The sequence below is a fragment of the Pantherophis guttatus genome, chromosome 7 (genome assembly GCF_059756535.1).
Source record: "Pantherophis guttatus breed Tessera chromosome 7, ASM5975653v1, whole genome shotgun sequence".
In the NCBI taxonomy this organism is placed as follows: Eukaryota; Metazoa; Chordata; class Lepidosauria; order Squamata; family Colubridae; genus Pantherophis; species Pantherophis guttatus.
The window spans coordinates 91,616,028-91,631,657 of record NC_142069.1 but is presented as its reverse complement, the minus strand read 5'-3'; the positions used below and the strand labels follow the sequence as shown (position 1 = coordinate 91,631,657).

The 15,630-nt window shown below is 43.4% G+C and overlaps 1 protein-coding gene across 4 annotated transcripts; it reads left to right on the top strand.

The window, feature by feature from the left end:
- On the top strand, positions 1-13,045 carry UCMA (upper zone of growth plate and cartilage matrix associated). Of its 4 annotated transcripts, XM_087873486.1 has the most exons (5): positions 1-79; positions 1,729-1,785; positions 1,943-2,044; positions 7,807-7,869; positions 11,505-13,045. In XM_087873486.1, the coding sequence occupies exons 1-5, from the start codon at positions 22-24 to the stop codon at positions 11,564-11,566; spliced, it is 342 nt and encodes a 113-aa protein (XP_087729612.1). In that variant the 5' UTR covers positions 1-21; the 3' UTR covers positions 11,567-13,045. The 4 variants fall into 4 exon arrangements, with proteins under 4 accessions (XP_087729612.1, XP_087729610.1, XP_087729611.1 ...); XM_087873484.1 differs by lacking the exon at positions 1-79 and having other exon boundaries at positions 1,384-1,785; XM_087873485.1 differs by lacking the exons at positions 1-79; positions 11,505-13,045 and adding an exon at positions 8,762-8,950 and having other exon boundaries at positions 1,384-1,785.
- Positions 13,046-15,630: the final 2,585 nt, after the last annotated feature.

Genomic DNA, 15,630 nt, shown 5'->3' with positions numbered 1-15,630 from the left:
GTGGCTGAGAAACGGAGAAATATGAACTGGAGACACATGTTGTTTCTCTCGGGCATCACGGTTTTTTTGCTTCTGATTGGTATGTACGGCCGGCCCGGCACCCAGACTTAAGAAAAAAGACCCCGAGATTTATTCAAACTTAGGCGACTGCCTGTGTCATTGCAAAAAGCTTATAGAATTTGGATTCCATCAGACTGCAACCACTGAATATATATAGTATATATTATATTTATATAATTTATAAATAAAATAAATATATATAATCATAGATGATAGATAGAAAGGCAGGCAGATAGAGATAGATAGATAGATAGAGAGATGATAGAGAGAGAGAGGAGAGAAAAAGACAGAGAGAGAGGAGAGAGAAAGAGAAAGAACGAGAGAAAGAGTTAGTTAATTAGACAGACAGACAGACAGACGGATAGATAGATGATATAGATAGACATATAAACAGATGCTAAATGCTAGATGCTAGAGATAGATAGAGAAAGAGAGAGAGAAAGAGAGAGAGAGATGATAGAGAGAAGGTGAGAGAAAGAGAAAGAGGGAGAAAAAGAGAGAGAGAGAAAGAGTGAGTTAATTAGACAGACAGACAGATAGATGATATAGATAGACAGATGATATAAAGAGATGCTAAATGCTAGATGCTAGAAATAGATAGATATAGAAAGAGAGAGAAAGAGAGAGAGAAAGAAAGAGAGATGATAGAGACAAGAAGAGAGAGAGATAAAGAGAGAGTTAGTTAATTAGACAGACAGATAGATAGATGATATAGATAAACAGATGCTAAATGCTAGATGCTAGAGATAGACGATAGATAGATAAGATGATAGATAGTTAGATAGATAGATAGATAGATAGATAGATAGATAGATAGATAGATAGGAGGGAGGGAGGGAGGGAGATATATGATAGAGAGAGACAGAGAGAAGATAGATAGTTAGATAGATAGATAGATAGATAGATAGATAGATAGATAGATAATTGTATTCTTCCTTATAGTGTTAAGATTCCAGAGGGCTTAGGGATATTTCATTTCTGGTCGACTATATTCCAGTGGACAAAATTTGAAATCAATTGAGCGTCCCAGCCTCTTCTACCTGAACAAACCTATCAAATGCTCCAACGACACGACACAACAAAGAGCCAAAGCAAGGCCCTTGTTCTTTTCATCAGAGGAGATTAATCAACTCTTTGTCTGTCATGGTCCAGAGTCTCCTGCTGCCTGAGCAGGAGGTTGGAGAAGAAGGCCTCCGAGGCCCCTTCCAGCTCGCTTATTCTGTTAATTCTGTTAATATTTACCATCCGTTTTCCTGAGGGACGCTATTTCTTTTCAACTCTTTTGTAAAGTTCAAGATCGAAGGCTCCTTCCATCTGATAACGCTGCAGAAGATACAGAATAGAATGGAATAGAATCACAGAGTCGGAAGGGACCTTGGAGGTCTTCTAGTCCAACCCCCTGCTTAGGCAGGAAACCCTACACCACTTCAGACAAATGGTTATCCAACCTCTTCTTAAAAACTTCCAGTATTGGAGCATTCACAACTTCTGGAGGCAAGTTCTTCCACCCGTTAATTGTTCTAACTGTCAGGAAATTTCTCCTTAGTTCTACGTTGCTTCTCTCCTTGATGAAACTGGAAGAGGTCCTGATTTTAAACATCAACCTAGGATCCTACTTCTTTTCACAACAACAAACAGTTTACGCTCCCTTCTTTTTTATTTGCCTAGTTCTAGATGGCAAGCGTAGCATTGTGAAGGCCACCACAGGAGGTTCCAGCGAAGAAAGTAAGTGAATTCTCTTTTGGAGGGGAGGAAAGGAAAAGAGAAAAAGATAGGAGAAAAAAAAAGAAAGAAAGAAAGAAAAGAGGAAGGATGTAACCTTTTTGAGTGTTAGGTCCAGTTCTACTTTCTTACGAGTGGTCAGATTCACGTGTTCCTCTAGTTCCAGATCTGAAGAAAAAACTCTTTATGCAGAGATTGGCTGCTTCAAACTTTTTAAAGAAGCACAAGAAAAGATTTGCACGTTCCAGTGAGGAATCTGACGGTGAGACGTTCGGCGGGATCATAATGGAAAAATGACCGGATGCAGTTTTTTAAAAAAAATAGATAGATAGATAGATAGATAGATAGATAGATAGATAGATAGATAGATGTAGGTAGGTGGGTAGGTAGATAGATAGATGATATAGATGATAGATAGATAGATAGATAGATAGATAGATAGATAGATAGATAGATAGATAGATAGATGTAGGTAGGTGGGTAGGTAGATAGATAGATGATATAGATGATAGATAGATAGATAGATAGATAGATAGATAGATAGATAGATAGATAGATAGATACATAGATTATTATTATTATTATTTATTAAATTTATATCCCGCCCTTCTCCCTGAAGGGACTCAGGGCAGTGAACAGCCGAGAATTAAAATAACATGCAATATAAAAGTTAAAATAATTAAAAATAAATTAAATTAAACGGCCGCCCCAATTTAAAACCCCTAGCAATACAATTAAAAACCCCTAAAACCTATTCAAGCCAGGCCGGCTTGCTGAAATAAAAACGTCTTCAGGGCCTTACGGAAAGTGCGGAGATCTGGAATCAGCCGTATTCCGGGAGGTAGCTCGTTCCAGAGGGCGGGTGCTCCCACAGAGAAGGCTCTCCCCCTGGGGGCCGCCAGCCAACATTGCTTGACCGCCGGCACCCTGAGGATGCCCTCTCTGTGAGAGCGTATTGGCCGGTGGGAGGTTATCGGTAGCAGCAGGCGGTCTCGTAAATACCCTGGCCCTAAGCCATGGAGCCCTTTAAAGGTGAGAACCAACACCTTGAAGCGCACCCGGAAGACCACCGGGAGCCAGTGCAGCTCATGCAGGAGAGGTGTTATATGGGAGCGCCATGTCGCTCCCGTGATCACCCGCGCGGGGGATAGATATATTATAGATGATAGATATAGATAGATGATAGATAGATGATACATAGATAGATCTATCTATCTATCTCTATCATATATCTATATATATCTATCATCTATCTGATAGATAGAGAGATAGAGAGAGATAGAGAGAGATAGATATGGATATGGATATATAGATAGATAGCTAGATAGATGATAGATAGATGATAGATAGATTATCTATCTCTCTATCTATATCATCTATCATCTAACTGATAGATAGATAGAGAGAGATAGGGAGATAGATAGAGAGATAGAGATGATAGATATGGATATATAGATAGAGATAATGATAGATATTGTAGATAGATAGCTAGATAGATGATAGATAGATTATCTATCTATCTATCTATCTCATATATCTATCATCTATCTGATAGAGAGATAGAGAGAGTTAGAGAGAGTTAGAGAGATAGAGAGATATGGATATGGATATATAGATAGAGACATAGATAGACACTGTAGAGCTAGCTAGATGATTGAGATAGATAGCTAGCTAGCTAGCTAGCTAGCTAGCTAGCTAGCTAGCTAGATAGATGATAGATAGATAGATAGATAGAGATAGATCAGGGGTGAAATGCTACCGGTTTGGACCGGTTCGCCCGAACTGGTAGTACCGTGTTTCCCTGAAAATAAGACAGGGTCTTATTTTATTTTGACCTCCAAAATATGGCCTTGGCCTTATTATCAGGGGGTCTTATTATTTTTTAGGTGCAGGAGGCCCCTAAACATAGGCCCACTGCAGGGGGACTGGTGCTGGAGCGCCTACCAGCTACTTTGCCAGTTCCGCTCAGGCCGCTGCCTCCAGCAATTGTGGCAGCTTTTAATTTGCTTCCCGTGCAAACAGCACGAGGTCAGGTGAGACCGGGAGGGGGCAACGGTGGGGGAACATGCCCCACACGCACTTGCCATCCACCTGGAATGGCCTCGCGGAGGCCGCTCCCACAAATCGTAGCTTGCGCGCCCCTTCTCTTAGTGGCGGCCGCAAACAAACTCTTGCCAGCCGAGGGAGAGGGAGGAAAGGGGAGCAGGAGAAGAAGCCCCAGCCCCCCCCAGTGGTGTGTAACTTGAGAACCAGCACCTTGTATTCTCTCTTTTAAACTCTTCCCAGCCATCCTTTTGTTCTCTGCTTCGGCTCCAGGAGGTAGGAAAGGGGAGCAGAAGAAGCAGCGCTGGCTTGGATTGCAAAAACTCGATCACCTTCCTCTTGCAGAGTCTGCACGGCAAACAGGAGATCTGGGGTTTGGGTGGGTGGCAGAATTCTCGCTTCTCCGCCTCCCCACCCCTCCCCATCTGCCATTCCCCCTCCCAGGCTGAGATCACCAAGCCTGATTTGGGGAGCTGAACATGCTGCTGCCACTCAAGAGAAGAGCATCAGAAATGGGCTCTCTTCTCCCGAGTGGCAGCGATGCGTCGGCTCACCTGCTGATCTCGGACGGCAGCGGCAGCAGCTCTGACCTGATCCTCGCTGGCAATGCTGCAGGCAAGAACCGGCCACGCAGATCCTGCTTCATGGCTGCGCAGACAGCCCACACCGGCCACTGCTCGGAGCTCCGGCGCCAGTACCCCTCTCCCCAGGTCGACAGAGCTAGGACTGGCAAGAGTTTGTTTGCGATCGCTCTTTGTGGCTGCCACTAAGAGAAGAGGCAGCCTCCATGAGGCCATTCCGGGTGGATGGCAGGTGCGTGTGGGGCATGTTCCCCCACTGTTCGCCCCCTCACCTCGCCTCCTCACCTCATGCTGTTTGCACAGCAGCTGCACGAGTATACGTTTTCTTTGGGGGGGGTTATTTTTGGGACATGCGCTCGAAAGCCCAATTGGGCTTATTATCGGGACATGTCTTATTTTCGGGGAAACACGGTAAAAAAATGCTACCTGTTCAGACGAACTGGTATTTCCAATGATCAGCTGTGAAAAGAAATCCTGCTTTCTAGCGAATCTAAATCGCACGGCACAGCTGTTCCTCCACCCCCCCCTCACTGTTCTACTTACCTTGGAAAAGGCTTCTTAAACTTGCTTTTTAAGCACTGCGCAGTAGCGCCTGTGGTGCACATGCACGTTTGGTGCACGTTTGGTGCACATTGCGCATGTGTGAACACAGTACATGTTTGCTGTGCACCGTGCATACACGCACAGCGAACCAGTAGCAGACATTGGAGCATTTCACCACTGAAATAGATAGATAGATAGATAGATAGATAGATAGATAGATAGATAGATAGATATAGATAGATAGATAGAGATAGATAGAGATAGATAGATAGATAGAGATAGATAGATAGATAGAGAGAGAGAGATAAGAGGAAGGGAGGTAGATATATGATAGAGAGAGATATGATAGAGAGGGAGATAGATAGATAGATAGATGGTTAGATAGATGGCTAGATGGATGGATGGATGGATGGATAGATGGATAGATAGATCATAAATAAATTAGATATATGATGGATAGATAGATTGATAAATAGATAGATTAGATAGATGATAGATAGGTGATAAATAAAATAGATAGATTAGATAGATGATAAATAAGATAGATAGATGATTGATACAGTAGTAGATATAGATAGATAGATAGATAGATAGATAGATAGATAGATAGATAAGAGGAAGGGAGGTAGATATATGATAGAGAGAGATATGATAGAGAGGGAGGGAGATAGATGGATGGAGGGATGGATAGATAGATAGATAAATAGGTAGATTAGATAAATAGATAGATTGATAAATAGATAGATTAGATAAATGATAAATAGATAGATAGATGATAAATAGATAGATGATAAATTGATAGATAGATAGATACAGGAGAAGACAGATAGATAGATAGATAGATAGATAGATAGATAGATAGATGATAAATAAGATAGATAGATAGATGATCGATACAGTAGAAGATCTATCTATCTATCTATCTATCTATAGATAAATCGATCTCTGGTGCATTGTTAAATTGTACGATTGATTCTGAAAAATGGTTCTCTGTTGTTCAGTGATGTTGAGGGATTCCAGAGTTTAATCGACTCTTCTTTTGACTAACTTGGATATTAGGGAAACCTTGGATACAGGGATGATAGTTATGGCACTTGTTTTGCTGCGTACACTGAGCTACGGATACACCTCAACTTACAACAGTTTGTTTAGTCATGGTTTCGAGTTACAACGGTCCTGAAAAAAGGCGAATTAGGGACATTTTTTTTAACACGGACCATTGCACCATCTCCAAGGTCACATGTTCACTCGGCAACTGACTCGTATTGTGACGGTTGCAGTGTCCCAGGTTTGGCGACCTTCTGACGTGCAATGTCAATGGGAAGCCGGATTCGCTTAATGACGGTGGGAAGGAGTAGTGGTGGGCCCTGAGCCCCCGAACTTCTAGGATCCTTCTCACCGTTTTTCATTCCAAGCTCAGGAGTCCCAAATGCTTCACTTTCTATTTTGGGGGCAGCAGCTCCAAGCCCCTTAAAACAGGGTTTTTCTCAACCTTTGAACCCAAAGTTCAAACCCGGGTCATTTATTTTTGCTTACTAAATTAGCTGTAGTTCTCAGGGCATAAAGTGAGCCTGTTCACTCACCAGCCTGGTTGGGTTGGGAGATTGAAAGATGAAAGAAATTACTGCAGATCAAATAATTCTACCTTCCTTCCTTCCTTCCTTCCTTCCTTCCTCCTTCCCTCCCTCCCTCATTTCCTTCCTTCCTTCCTTCCCTCTCCTTCCTTTCTCCTTTGCTTGCTAATTCCCTCCATTTCCTTCCTTCCTTTCCTCTGTTCCCCCCTCCCTCATTTCCTTCCTTCCTCCATTCCTCCCTCCCTCATTTCCTCCTTCCTTCCTTCCCTCTCATTTCCTTTCCTCCCTATTTCCTTCCTTCTCTCTCTTCTTTCATACACACACACATATATATTAAAAAAAGAGGACGTAGCTGTTTTTTGAACTAGAAACTTTTAATACCTTCAAATATTTTTTATTTTCCTTCCTTCCTTCCCTCCCTCTCCTTCCTTTCTCCCTTGCTCGCTAATTCCCTCCATTTCCTTCCTTCCTTCCTTTCCTCTGCTCCTCCCTCATTTCCTTCCTCCGTTCCTCCCTCCCTCCCTCATTTCCTTCTTCCTTCTTTCCTTCCCTCTCCTAATTTCCTTTCCTCCCTCCCTATTTCCTTCCTTCTCTCCCTCCTTTCATACACACACACACATTTAAAAAAAGAGGACGTGGCTGGTTTTTGAACTAGCAACTTTTAATACCTTCAGATATTTTTTCTTTTCTTTCCTTTCCTTTCCTTTTTTCTTTTTTTTCTTCTCTTCTCTTCTCTTCTCTTCTCTTCTCTTCTCTTTCTTCTCTTCTCTCCTTCTCTTCTCTTCTCTTCTCTTCTCTTCTCTTTCTTCTCTTCTCTTCTCTCCTTCTCTTCTCTTCTCTTCTCTTTCTTCTCTTCTCTTCTCTCCTTCTCTTCTCTTCTCTTCTCTTCTCTTCTCTTTCTTCTCTTCTCTTCTCTCCTTCTCTTCTCTTCTCTTCTCTTCTCCTCTTCCCTTCCCTTCCCTTCCCTTTACTTTACTTTACTTTACTTTATCCTGAAGGTTCCTTGCACTGAGGTATTCCTTCTACCATTTTTTTCTGGGAAGACTCTATTATTAGGGTTGCCTCAGCTAATAGGTACAGAATGGGAAGTGACCCATTCTGGGTTCAGGAAAAAAAAAAAAGAAAGAGAGAGAGAGAGAGAGAGGGAGAGAGAGAGAGAGAGAGAGAGAGAGAGAGAGAGAGACACGCAGCGCGTAGCAATGAAGCGCAAATGGTTAATGGAGGAAGAAACAAGAGGCGCCTCCTGACTCCCACCCACTAACTTTAAGCCCCTTTCCCAACAGAGAGGAACAGCTCTGAGAACCTGGAACGCGAATACGACAACACCACCGAGGACAACCGTGAAGGTAAGGACAGACAGATGCAGAACAAGCCACGCATTTTGGAGCGGTTTCCCATCTTGCCTCTAGAACTGCAAGATTTTGAGACGCACCGTTCAGTGACTGACCAACCGTTCGATTAAAATGATCATAAGTTGTGATGGCGCTGAAAAAAAAGGGGCTTGTGAGCAGTCCTTGTGTTATGATGGTCAACAGCATCCCCACATTCGTGTGAACCAAATTTGGACCCGCTTGTACTTAGAATGGTTGCAGAGTCCTGGGGTCACGTGATCATCGTTTGTTGACCTCCCCAGGTGGTTTCCAACAAGCGAAGTCAAAGGGGGGGTGAGTGGGATTCACTTAATGACTACATGATTCACTTTACGACCGTGGCAAAAAAAATCCTAAAATTGGGTGTGACTCATTTAACAACCATATCTCTTAGTAGCAAAATTTCCGGTGCCAATTTTGGTCGTAAGTCAAGGCCTATCTGTAAAGGAGACCCATTACATTTTTTTTTTCATCTTCTAATCCATCTTCTCGGGTTTCCACATACAGTTTTCAGGGACTGCACTGGCTGGGGATGATGGGAGGGTATCAGGTGATGAGAAGTTAATGTCTGACAAAGACTTACGACCACAAATTGAGCCCAACCTTTCTGTTGCTAAGTGAGACATTCATTAAGTGAATTCTCCTCCATTGTATGACCTTTCTTGCCACAGTTGTTAAATGAATCACTGCAGTTCAATTAGTAACATGGTTGTTAAGTGAATCTGGTTTCTCCCTTGACTCTGTTAAGTGAATTTTGTCCCATTCAGTGACTTTTCTTGCCACGGTTGTTAAGCGAATCACTGCTGATGTTAAGTTACTCACATGGTTATTAAGTGAATCTGGATTCTCCATTGACTTTCCTTATCAGAAGGTCGCCAAAGCGGATTACATGATTCCAGTATACGGCAGCCGTCATAAATATGAGTCAGAGGTTAAGCATTTGAATTTGGATCACGTCACCCTAGGGATGCTGCGACGGTCGTTCAGTGTGAAAAACGGTCGTAAGTCACATTTTTCAGTGCTGTTGGAATTCCGGTCACTAAATGAATCATTGTAAATCGAGGATTGCTGAAGTCTAAATTCTAATCTGGTGTGTGTGTGTGTGTGTTGTGTGTGTGATCGGAGAATGGGAATGAAAGACTTTTGTGAAGGGATGACGAGAAAGAAATCTTTCTTTCTTTCTTTCTTTCTTTTCTTTTTGGCTAGAAATGTTAAAAGTCTCCATTTCAGGCGAAAGAGTTCTCTGTCCTAATTTCTGTACGGTCCTTAAAATGTGAGCCTGCACACAAGAGACACAACAAGCACCTTCTTGTCTCAGGCTGACAATTTTCCGCCTGTGAAAAGAACACGACTGAGCCTTGAATTTCATCCAAAAACTTGGAAAAGGTTTTACAGACTTATACAGTCCCCCCCCCCCCCCCGCAGGCTAAACAACTCATTCCCACAACACTGTGAAACTATTTAGTAAGGCTGTGTTACTATTATTCTTCTCATCCTCCCTATTACCTCTCTCCTTTTCTACTTATGACTATAACCATGTTGCTTGTATCTTTACGATTATATTGTTTTATTTAGTTTCTTAGTATGATTTGATTGCTTATTTAGTATCCTAGGACTATCACTAAGTGTTGTATCTTAGGATTTTTCATTAATGTATTTTTTATGTACACTGAGAGCTTATGCACCGAGGACAAATCCTTTGTGTGTCCTATCATACTTGGCCAATAAAGAATTCTCTTTCTTTCTTCTTTCTTTCCTTCCTTCCTTCCTTCCTTCCTTCCTTCCTTCCTTCCTTCCTTCCTTCCTTCTTTCTTCTTCTTTTCTCTTTCTTCTTCTTCTCCTTCTTTCCTCCTCTCTACCTCTTCTTCTCCTCCTCCTCCTCCTTCTCCTCCTTTTCTGCTCCTCCTCTTCTTCTTCTCCTTCTTCTTCCTTCCTCCTCTTCTCCTCCTCCTCCTCTTCTTTTCTTCTTCTTGTAGAAAGGAAACGGAGGGACTATCTTGAGACACCTATTAAATACGGGCTAATTAGGATGATGCCACTTTTAATTTGGCCCTGTTGAAGTGGAATCATCGCTCCAAAATAAGATTAAATTCAACAAGTGTTTTTTTTTTTTTAATTCCCAGTGTTTCCCCAAAATCAGCTTCTTTTATTTCTCCTGGATCCACTGAGTCTTGATAGACAAAATTCAACAACTGTTTGCATAAAACCTTGCAGTTGTTCAGTGAATCAGCCAGGCGTTAAGCAAATCTGGCTTCCCCATGGACTTGGCTCGTTAGAAGGTCACAAAAGGGGATCACATGACCCCCAGGGATGCTACGACCGTCATAAATGCGAATCCGTGGCTAAAACGGCCCTAAGTCCCTTTTTTCAGTGCCGTTGTAACTTTGAAAGCTCATTAAGCAAACTGTCGTATATCGAGGACTAGCTGTACGTCATAACAATATCAGGACATGGATAGGAATTCCAAAAAGCAATGATTACTGGATAATTTCCTATTTCTTTTTTCTTTTTTTCTTTTTACTTTTGCAATCCATTCTTTCGGTGTTTGAAAATAATGAGGCTTTACTGATAAAATCAGTACATTCCTCACTAGGAAAACAGGTCCTTCTGTTTGTGTTTGAAAAAGACGAAGGGAAACAAATTCTTTTAAACCCGTATCACAATGGATTCTTTGCAAAAAACAAAAGAAAAACCCACACACATAAAAATTTCCTGACAGGGAGAACAATTACCCAGCGGAAGGTCTTGCCTCCAAAATTTATAGGTGCTTCATCACTGGAAGTTTTTAAGAAGAAACTGGACAGCCATTTGTCTGAAATAGTCTAATCTTTTTCTTATCATCTGCCGGCACCCATAATGCAATGCGCCCCCCTGCGCATGCCCGCATGCCCCCCCGCTCCCCCTGCATGAGCACAAGACCGCCCACGCTCCCCCGCCTCCCGCACATGCGTGTACGACTCCCCCACCCCCGTTTTGGGCCTAGCAGGCCTCCCTGCAGCCTCCTGGGGCCAAAAAGGGGCTATGGGGGGGCATGGCGCCCACCCATGCTCCACCCCGCCCCCTGTGTATGTGTGTGTGACCCCCCCACGCATGGGTGTGACCCCCCCTGCACATGCACACGTCTCCCATATGTGCCCTGCCCCCCCGCACATCCCAAAAATCAGCTGGCCGGCGGGAGGCATGCTTAGTAGAGCTGAGCTGGGCGACAGCTCATACGCCCACAGAGAGGGCTCTGCGTAGTAGCTGTGGCACGCGTGCCATAGGTTTGCCATCACGAGTCTAGGGTCTCCTGTTTGAGCGGTGGGGTGGACTAGAAGACCTCCAAGGTCCCTTCCAGCTCTATTCTGATTCTGAAACTTTGGAAAGATAAAGCCGCTCTTTTCCGAGCTTAAAACGGGATCATCCAAATAGGTCCTTTCAAACTTGGGGGAGGGGGGGGAGAAACAAAATGCAAATTCAAGCTATTTCAATTAAATCACGTATTCTAATTGCAACCTATTTGTCGCTGTGTTTACACAGCAGAGGAGGTAGAAACAGGTGACTGGGTTGCCCGCTGGATATTCGTATCGATATTTACGATTGAACGCTTATGGTTTTTTTCCATTCTACAGGACGGCACGAGAGTTCTGAAAGGCGTGGGCCCATGTATGAATATTTTGATGAATATTATTAGCATGTGGTGGAAGAATTGCCGGCAGAAAGGAATCCAAACCTGTTGAATCGGCCAACTATCTGCAAGCCTAGAATTATTTGCCATTCTCTAATGCGCCGACGTCAATTATGCATTTCATATTATCCGTGATTTTACTTATAGTTGCCTCTTACTGTCTAACACAAATATGTAGAAAATCCTGAACACTGATCAAGTCTTATCTTCGGGAAGGATCACACCTCTTTAAGAGGTGTGTGTGTGTGTGTGTCTGTTTGTGTGTACCTATCTATCTACCACCATGCATATTAAGCAGCGGTGTGAAGTTTCCGAAAGATGCCCTAATTAATTCATGAGCCACGAGCCAAACTTCAAAAGAAATACAGTCATTTATTAGGAGCACCATTTCGGCAATATTCGGATGCAGTTAGAACTAATCCCACGTAGATTTACGTTCCCCTATGACCCTGTCTCTCCCCTCCTCCTTGGCCATGTCATAAATCACATTCTCCAATTAACCACTTTGGCTGACTGTGAAACCCAACACCCTCCGACTGACCGGGGTAGAAAGGCATCTGTGGAATGTAGTTTCAGTTAGGGAAATCAATCAGCTCCATCAGTTCTCCCTCCCTCCTGTTCCTGGCAACTTGAAAGCTTTGCAAGTTGACAAGCGGTGTGTTTCACATTATGTTACTACCGGTTTGCTGCGCGAGAATGCTCGCTTGGTGCGTGCACCTGCTTTCCACACATGCACCCAGCCTTTCGTGCATGCGCTTTGCTCGTGCACGCACCTTCCGCGTATGCACCTGGCCTCAAAAACGTGCCTAAATAGGATAGCATAGAGCCGGGGTGGTGGGTGGGTCCACCCATAATTTCTGCTACCGGTTCAGGTGAACCGGTCTGAACCATCTCAATACCACCTCTGATTAAGGCTGTACGATACTACGGATTCAGCTGCCAAAAAATGCTTCCATTGGAAGGATCACAAACGCACCATCTATCTACAGCTCTTGAAAGCAGCTGCATCTTTGCCCAGGATGGTGGAACTGCCTTTGTCCTTAGTGGATAAAGAAGTGGCTGCTTTAAAGAGTTACAAAATGCAGCTGACGTCATGTTGCCAGGTGGTTCAAAAGTTACCTTTTCCAAATTGTTTCTTTAATTTCTGCAGACTGCCAATATGCATGTTTCCATTCACAGAAGACCCGTTAAGGTATAATGCCCAAATAATCATTAGCGTTTTGCTAGGGATGCTTGAAAAACCATCATATTCTGATCTCTGATCAAATGAATCTTAGGATATCGCTAAAAGATATCGTTTATTAGCCTGTAACCATTTCTCTGTTTATGAAATGTATTTTAGCTTCTGGCATTCTCTTTCTAGCAGGTGTTAATATTGAAAAATAGCAACATTTTGAAAATGCTCCTGTAGTTTTGCAGCTGACATTGTGTGGCCAAAGTTAGATGAATATTTTGAAAAATAAAATGGTAGTTTAAAAAACTCTAGATTCAAGTTGTCTTGAGTTATTTGCTTTATGTAATGAAAAAGAAATGAGGATGAAGGCTCCAAAACCTTTCCTTTCCCCCCCTTCCCTCTTTCTCCTTTCCTTTCCCTTCCTTATTTCCTTCCTTTCCCTTTCCCTCACTTCCTCCTTTCCTTTCCTTTCCTTCCCCTCCCCTCCCTTCCCTCTTTCTCCTTTCTCTCCCTTCCCTTTCTATTTCCTTCCTTTCCCTTTCTCTCCCTTCCTCCTTTCCTTCCCTCTTTCTCCTTTCCCTCCCACCTTTCTCTTTTCCCTTATTTCCTTCCTTCCCCCTACCTCGCTTCCCTTCCTATTTCCTTCCCTTCCCCTCCCTTCCATTTCTTTTCCCTTATTTCCTTCCTTTCACTTTCCCCTACCTCCCTTCCCTCTTTCTCCTTTCCCTTCCTTCCCTTTCTCCTATTTCCTTCCTTTCCCTCCCTTCCCTCTTTCCCTTCCTTCCCTTTCGGCTTTCCCTTATTTCCTTCCTTTCCCTCTCCCCCCACTTTCATTCCTTCATAGATAGGACTCACATGTCCTTTCTGTTGGATGTTCTGGGGTGAGCAGGTGTGATTTGGGGTGTGGCAGTCCCTCTGTATCCCGGCCCCATGCCTCAAAGGACTAAGATCCTCCTTGCCACAACTACTGCTTATTCCTTGAGCAGGAGTCATGAGTCTTGAAGGTCCCCAGGTTGCACACTGAGTTTGGGGCAGTGCCACACAATTCATAACTTAAAGACGGTAAACTCCCAGATCCTGGGTGGCTCCAACACCCAGAGTTTCTCAGCCTTGTCAGGATTGAGTCCTTGTTTCCTCTCTGCCCCACCGCCTCCAAGAAACAAGGCAGGATATCAACAGCATTGATCCCTTCACTACAGGAGATACACAAAGCAAAGATATCTTCAGCATGCTGATGATACCTCATCCCTTGCCTAGTGACCAACCTATGGCCTTACCCAACAGATTCATCTAGAGGTTACAGAGGAACGGAGAAAACATCAAACTCCATGGCACCCCCAGGGTTGGGCTGAGGGCAGGACCTCTGTCTTGGTCACTGGAACTATGAAGGAGCCCTAACACAATACACCACCACCCTTGAAGGCCAGTCTAGAAGAAGACCATGGTTGATGGTACCATGAGTCCACCATAAGATCAAGTTGAGCAAGTCGGTTTAATGTTTGGCCTTTGTGGAAATCAGGAACTCTCCTTATTAACAATTCTGGAAGTCCATCAGTGGTGGGATTCAAATTTTTTTTACTACTGGTTCTGTGGGTGCGGCAGGGGAAGGATACTGCAAAATCTCCATTCCCTCCCCACTCCAGGGGAAGGATACTGTAAAATCCCCATTCCCTCCTCACTCCAGGGGAAGGATACTGTAAAATCTCCATTCCCTCCCCACTCCAGGGGAAGGATACTGTAAAATCTCCATTCCTTTCTCACTCCAGGGGAAGGATACTGCAAAATCCCCATTCCCTCCTCACTCCAGGGGAAGGATACTGTAAAATCTCCATTCCCTCCCCACTGCAGGGGAAGGTTATTGTAAAATCCCCATTCCTTCCTCACTCCAGGGGAAGGATACTGCAAAATCCACATTCCCTCCTCACTCCAGGGGAAGGATACTGTAAAATCTCCATTCCCTCCTCACTCCAGGGGAAGGATACTGTAAAATCTCCATTCCCTCCTCACTCCAGGGGAAGGTTACTGCAAAATCCCCATTTCCTCCCGATCAGCTGGGACTCGGGAGGCAGAGAATAGATGGGGGTGGGACCAGTCAGAGGTGGTATTTGCCGGTTCTCCGAACTACTCAAAATTTCCGCTACCGGTTCTCCAGAACTGGTCAGAACCTGCTGAAACCCACCTCTGAAGCTGTGGTGGGTTTCAAAATTTTTGCTACTAGTTCTGTGGGCGTGGATTAGTGGGTGTGGCATGACTTGGTGGGAGTGGCATGGCAGGGGAAGGATACTGCAAAATCCCCATTTCCTCCCAATCAGCTAGGGACTAGGGAGGCAGAGAATAGATGGGGGCGGGGCCAGTTAGAATTTTTACTACCAGTTCTCCGAACTACTCAAAATTTCCACTACTGGTTCTCCAGAACTGGTCAGAACTTGCTGAAACCCATCTCTGCTCTGAAGTCCATATATATATATATATTTCTAAAGATTGATAGCTACAGGTAATGAATTGGGCAAAATAAGTCTTGGTATGGATAACCAATCCAACCTTTTAAACTTTTATACATTTATAGTTAAGAACAACAGGTTAAAAATTCAACCACTGAGAAAAATAGAAGTACAAAATAGAGATGTATCAAATGTGCGGAGTGGAATAAAAATGTATATAATATGAAAGTAGAAATGTATAATAGTAAAGAGATAACTAAAACGGATAGTTCTCTATAGGGGAAAAAGGAAAAAAAAAAGAGGGGGGAAAAAAAGGAAAAGGAGGGGAAGAAGATGGAGTAATAGATTAAGATAAAGGGGAAGAAGAATAAAGTAATAACTGGAAGACCACTATGAAACAATGCTTAAATATGATAAGTTATTTATATGTTGTATGTTGTGTAAATGTCTAATAT